General features: G+C 43.5%; 1 protein-coding gene across 1 annotated transcript; it reads left to right on the top strand.

Moving 5' to 3' along the window:
* Window positions 1-480: 480 nt before the first annotated feature.
* On the top strand, window positions 481-4,128 carry pim3 (Pim-3 proto-oncogene, serine/threonine kinase). The gene is made up of 6 exons (XM_080887631.1): window positions 481-963; window positions 1,183-1,292; window positions 1,457-1,507; window positions 1,674-2,037; window positions 2,798-2,974; window positions 3,396-4,128. Exons 1-6 carry the CDS (start codon window positions 876-878, stop codon window positions 3,596-3,598), a joined length of 993 nt encoding a protein of 330 aa, XP_080743757.1. The 5' UTR covers window positions 481-875; the 3' UTR covers window positions 3,599-4,128.
* The last annotated feature ends 2,373 nt before the right edge of the window (window positions 4,129-6,501 follow it).

The following is a 6,501-nucleotide window of genomic DNA, read 5'->3' as shown; positions in this document are numbered from 1 at the left end:
ACTTTCCCCTCCAGCCATACAAAATATGCGTTTCTGCAGAGGGACGGCAGAGGACCTATCAGAATTACCGCCACGTGAGCTCAAATGCCTGCTTTATTAGAATAACTTTTCCAGGATTGGTCCAAATGCGAAACATGGTATTTATAGATGATATCTAATTGGTCGTTGCCTTTCAACTTCATAGCGAACACAGCGCAAAGCTTCCAGACGATGTTCATGGGCGTCTCGTACTACGAGAAAGTAGTGCGCCGCGAAAATTAATATTGCAAGGATATTTTCGAATAAAAGTATGATACAATTGTGGCGCGTGTTAAGTAGCTACATGGGAATGCATACGTGGCAAAAGGTCCCGAAAGTACGCGCGAATTAAACGATAGTGTCTACTTGTGTTGGTGGCGGAGGGATATCGTTTTCCTAGTGCGCGTCAAAATATTGGCTTGGGAAGACCGCGCCAAAGCTCAGACAGCGGCCACTGTTCAGTACAACAGTCCGCCGCAGAGGCCCTTTAAACGCACTCTTCTGTCGGCACGACTACTATACACATCGGAGTGGTCGGCTTCCCTTTCTTCTTCTTTTTTTTAAATTCTTAAGAGGACTGTTTTTATCGGAGATACCTGAGTCGAGACACAGGAGTCATATTTGATGCTGGTTTTTGGGGAACGGTGTGCGACTTCGCGGTCGTGACACGACTTTGACGGGCGCGGTGCGGCGGAGTTGGCGCACTGCTGGACTGGATTTAACAGTTGCTCGCAGCCAAGACGGTTCGCGCCACCATTTACACTGCGTCTGAACCCACTTCTTTTCTTACTTATATTGTTTCTTCGGACTCACAGCGATTGAATAGAGGTCGTCTACACGGTCGTTTCAGCTCGAATATGTTGCTGTCAAAGTTTGGTTCATTTTCGCATATTTGCAATCACTCGAGTATGGACCATCTACCAGTGAAAATACAGCTTCAGCCGGGTAGGTTACCGTTACACTTGAGGCGTCTTTTAACTTCATTTATATTGGATTTGTAATGTAATGGCTAATAAATCGGAAGCATATTCTTAATTGAACAAAGTGTGCTACTACGGTTGCAGCTGACCAGTTCGTACAGCTAACAAGTTTAACCTCGCAATGCTGCATTCACCTTTTTTTAAATAACATTCCCCGTTTTATTTTGTTTTTCCCCCCTTGCAGTTAAAGTGGAGAAGGAGCCTTTCGAGAAGGTTTACCAAGTGGGATCCGTACTGGGAAGTGGCGGATTCGGAACTGTGTACGCCGGCAACCGTCTTTCTGACGGCACACCGGTAAGTACGGGATCGAGGGGGGGGGGGGGGTCTATGTTTTGGTCTTGCATGTGGCGCCATGAAAGTGGGGTATTTCTCAGCTCCCTAGTTCTCTCTGTCAGGAAACACGATGTGTGTCCCCTATAATTAACGCTCACATTGTATTCTTTTCTGTGTGATTTCAGGTTGCCGTGAAGCATGTCGCCAAGGAGCGGGTGACGGAGTGGGGCACAATTGTAAGTAGTCATCCGCCGACGATTTTGTTTGTTTTGCAAACACCCCCACCCCCCTCCCCGGCTGTTGCTGGGTGGTTTTATATAACTATATTGTATTTTTTCCCCCATTCAAGAAAAAAATAATTTTTTCCATGGTTAATAAATGCCTCAATTTGCCCCCTTACAGAACGGTACTATGGTGCCTTTGGAGATCCTGCTGCTAAAGAAGGTCAGCTCGTCTTTTCGCGGAGTTATCAAATTGCTGGACTATTACGAGCGCGCGGACGGCTGGCTCATCGTCATGGAGAGGCCGGAGCTCGTGAAGGATCTGTTCGACTTCATTACTGAGAAGGGTGCCCTGGACGAGGACACGGCTCGAGGCTTTTTTCGACAGGTTTTGGAGGCGGTCAGACACTGCTACAGCTGCGGCGTGGTACACAGAGACATCAAAGATGAAAACCTGCTGGTTGATCTACGCACCGGGGAGCTCAAGCTTATCGATTTCGGCTCAGGGGCGATTCTCAAGGACACAGTCTACACCGATTTCGATGGTAAGTAAGCGCTCCTTTTTTGTGTGTGTGTGTTAACAAAATTGTCTAATTTAATTCATCGCTTATGCGAGAGGCTTCAGTGCTGGACGTGTGTATTGTTTTGATGAATACGCATCCGTGTGGGCTGCGTTGTGTTTGCCCTTGGTGCCCCGCTGTGCTATATTCAGATATGGAGGCGTTCACGAGGCGCTGACGCAGTCGTCTGTTTTTGGTCGAGGGTTTTCTTCTCCCAGAGTCTCTCTGCGTTTTCCTTATCGATGATCTATTAAAGGATGTTGCTAATTTAAAAGTAAATAAAAGATCTCTCATATCGCAGATATGACTCACAGCATAATGATCATATTGGTGGCCATTTTTTAATCTGTGAATCATCCTCGTCTTGTGATAGGGAGACTACTTTTAATGTTTTTTCCCTTTCAGTAAAGGTTGAGTCACTGTTGTGTTTTGTGGATGCTTGGTCAGTGCCACGTAACATCTGTTTGTTGTGAAACCGGAGACTGTAGTTCACGTGATGGGCTCACGTTGCTTTTTTTTTTTTTTTTTTTCATGTTTGGTAACCAAGTTCCTCCTTCCAGGAGGGAAGGGAGGAGGGGAGATGGAGGCAGGTCACTCAGTTTGTGTTTTGTGGCGTAGGAAAAGATGGAAAGCTTTACTACCATGACTCAGCTATTTCAGACACATTATTCTCAATTTTCTTTTTCTCTCCCGCCTGCTGTTTCGTAACTCACCTCCCTCTTTTCCCCTCTTTGTTCTCTCACAGGTACAAGAGTCTACAGCCCACCAGAGTGGATCCGCTTTCACAGATACCACGGACGCTCTGCGACGGTTTGGTCATTAGGCGTGCTGCTCTACGACATGGTGTGCGGAGACATCCCCTTTGAGCAGGACGAGGAGATCCTAAGAGGGAGACTGTATTTCAGGAGGAGGATCTCAGCTGGTGAGTGTTAACACATGAGTTCACTCTGTTGCCCTCTAGCCATGGTTACTGGTATAGCTCATGAGGTCTATATTTATAAATCAATTCACATTAGAGTAAGACCTTGTAATCATAATGGATGACCTGATCAAATGGCTGGTAAACAGATTTATCTGTCATAAATAAAATTGAGGTTTTTTATTTTTGGGATTTTTTTTTTTTTTTTTTTTTTGTCTGTTTTTGATTTCCCTTGGTGCACTCTGTACCAGTCCCACTCACCCTAGAGAGCTAACCTTAATAAAAGGGGATGTGTGTTCTGGTGCTGTGATTGTATACATAAGCTGTAGAGATGAATCCAAAATATCAGGTTCTCTCTTTCAGTTTGTTGGCCCTTTTTTCTTTTTTTTTCTTACTAATTTTTTTTTCTTGTTTTCTCCTCCAGAGTGCCAGCAGCTGATCAAATGGTGTCTGGCCCTGCGGCCCTCAGACCGGCCCACTCTGGAGCAGATCTGCGACCACCCCTGGATGAGGGCAGTGGCAGAATCACCCAAGTCACCGGAGGAGCCTGTGGGCAGCGACATCCGCCTCAGGACCATCGACACAGATTCTTCATCAAGCACAAGCTCGAGCAAGGAGAGCCTCTGAGGGAGGCTCTGATAGACTTTTTTTTTTGTGGGGGGGCAAAAAAAACAAATAAGACTTTGTGGGAAAAGAAGGGGTGGGGATAGGACTGATCTGCAACCGGACCCTCTGACCCAGCAGGCCCGGCAAGAAAAATGTACTTTAATTTTCCTCTTTTGTAGGGAATTTCTAATTTATTACTTATGTGTTCTTTTTATCTTATAGTCCCATCCCCTCTTTTCCTTTCAGTTGATTTTTACTTGTTTCCTAATGGGAAACATTTTGCTGTTTGGGCGGTCTTACCAGCACTATTTATTCCCCCCCTCCCCACTTTTAAATTTTAATTTTACTTGTTTTGTTACTAGGCTGGTATACACAGCTGGCAAGGCCCTCCTATTCAGACATGGCTGCTCTCATAGAGCATGGACATAACCCTTTTATTTAAATGTTTTAATTTTGATTTTGGAGTGCCTTTTTTTGGAAAGCTGCTTTTCAGGGGCGGGGGGACTTTTGTCAGAAACTGTTCTCTTTTCCTTTTTTTTTTTTTTTTTTTTTTTTTTTTTTTTTTTCTCCTTCTTCTTGGAATAGCCCTCAGCGTGACAGTTAAGTTGTCTCTGCTGTGATGGAAGGGGTGTTTAGGCTCTTTTTTTTTTTTTTTGTTTGTTTTTGTTTTGTTCCCCTTCCTTCTTCTGTCCTCCCTCTCTCCATCACTGTAAGCCAACCAGCACCTAGCTGAGAGGCTAAAGTAGAAATAGTCAGGAGAGAAGGAGGTTGGGGGCATGGGGGCTCTTCCTGGCAATGGAATACTTGAAACACACTCAACTTGACTCTGTGTCGCTCTCTTTAACGCTGCTCACTCACTCTATAGCCTGAACAGGTGTTTGGAAACTGGATCCTGTCTTTTCTGAATGTCTACAAAATGTCAACACACAGCCCACCCTTTTCTCCCGCTCTGGCCTCAAATGCCTGTTCCAGGGTTCATAGCCCTCCTGACTTGTCTGTTCTATATATACGCATACATTTTTTATATTTTTTTTTGCCTCCCATCATCTCACTGCTTGACACTACATAGCCCCCACCCCTGGCCTTCCTCAGGGTTTGGGGTGTGAAATGCACAATCAATGCAATATTCATGGACTCAAATGTTTTTTGTTTTTTTTGTTTTGTTTTTTTTTCTTCAAACAAATATTGTATAGTGTGTAGTTTGTTTGTTTTTCCTCTTATTTGTGTGTACATTTTCTTCCCTCCCCCCATTTGGATTTAATTTATTCGTAAACATGTAGACATTCCCACACTCTGTGGTTATTTATTTATTTATTGTCTATGCTTAAAAAATCCCCCAGTTTTTTTTTTTTTTTTTTTTTTTTTTTTTTTTTTCTGTTTTTGTTTTTGCATATCCTACTTGGCCTTTGGTTTGCATTCCTCTATAACTTATTTTTACATTTCAACTTTTTTTTTTTTTTTTTTTTTTAGATGTGGAAGATGCACTGAAAGCAGTTGTCATTGTAAAAGCAGAATAAAACGTTTACTTAAATTTGAAAAAGAGGATTTTTGAATGTTATTTAAATACTTAAGAAGTCTGTTAATGTCGAATGACTAAGTTTCAGAGAAATCCACCTGGTTTTCTGTGCTGTCGAGATTCATTTGAGTTCTATGGGGAGCTCGTACTCGTCACATAGCCTCATATTCGGAGACCCTTTCAGTTTAGCTGTGTGACTTGTGGCTGTGAAGGATGGATGTCGCTATTTTTTTATACAAAAGTTTCAATAAAAGCTCATTTTTATGTACAGAAAATAACTCTGGTGTCCTGATCTTTTTGAGCAAAACCATTGCATACAGGCAGCTTTCTTACTGGTTGCCCCTCACAAAGTTTAAACAGCAGGTGGGTGGGGCTTCTGTGCCGTCAGCCAGAGCTGTGTTTTCCCACTCTGACATTTGCAAAGTCAACAATGCATATGATCACTTTTAGGTACACTGGCCTTATTATTTTAATATTTGGCTATAGTTAATATGAGCGTGCACCAACGTAATAGCTGATTACTCACAGAAAATATTAATAAAAATTCTAATAGGTTTCCTTTAGATTACCACCATTTGCAGAAGATGGTGAGATTCAGACCCAGTGTTGTTCATCTGCTTGACAGCAATCCCCCCCCCCCCCCCCCCCCCCCCCCCAAAGGAGGCGGGGTGAAGCTAATATACATGTCCAGTATACAGCACGCTTCATTTACACCGCCTATAGTGATAATAACAGCGCTGCAGCACGCGGTGGCAGCGGCTGCTGTCTGAGTGGCTGAAGACAAATCTAACAGGAGCCATTAACTGGGTGACAACCTGCAGCAACCAGTGGGGCTAATAAGGGATAGATGTGCCTCTGGAGCTTAGGGGAGGAGACAGTGATGGCGGCATGACAGAACAATGCTATGCATCATCACGCACACACAACACATGCATCCTCTTAAATTTAAGTGATTGCTTTTTCATTTTTATTCCCCCTGCTTGCCTGTCTGCTCTGCAAAAACACAACTCATTCCATTACAGGACTCGGAAAGCCCACGGCAGGCTGATGGAGTGAGAACCATAAGGTGTGTAGGGTATGCTTTTTTTTTTAGGGAGGTGCTGCCCCCGCTGGCCAATCAGTGTTCTCTCTGTCATTATACACAACAAATGCATGTCAACAGCGTAAATGCAATTTTGCAAATCTTGTATCAGGATTGTTTGAAGTATATAATGTTGATTTTTCAATTTGAGATATAATTTTATCTCTACGTGGAAATCAGCCAATCACAGGGCCTCACACCAAGAAAGCCATTATCCCTGCAAACGAGAGTCATCTCAAACACTCACCCACACATGTCCAATTTTTACTTGACTGGCTGCTTCCAATTTCACTTGAGTGGAGACATATGGGTACTTCAAGACTGTGC

This window comes from Rhamphochromis sp. 'chilingali', assembly GCF_963969265.1.
Source record: "Rhamphochromis sp. 'chilingali' genome assembly, chromosome: 7".
NCBI lineage: Eukaryota > Metazoa > Chordata > Actinopteri > Cichliformes > Cichlidae > Rhamphochromis > Rhamphochromis sp. 'chilingali'.
This window is presented reverse-complemented; position numbering and strand designations above follow the sequence as displayed.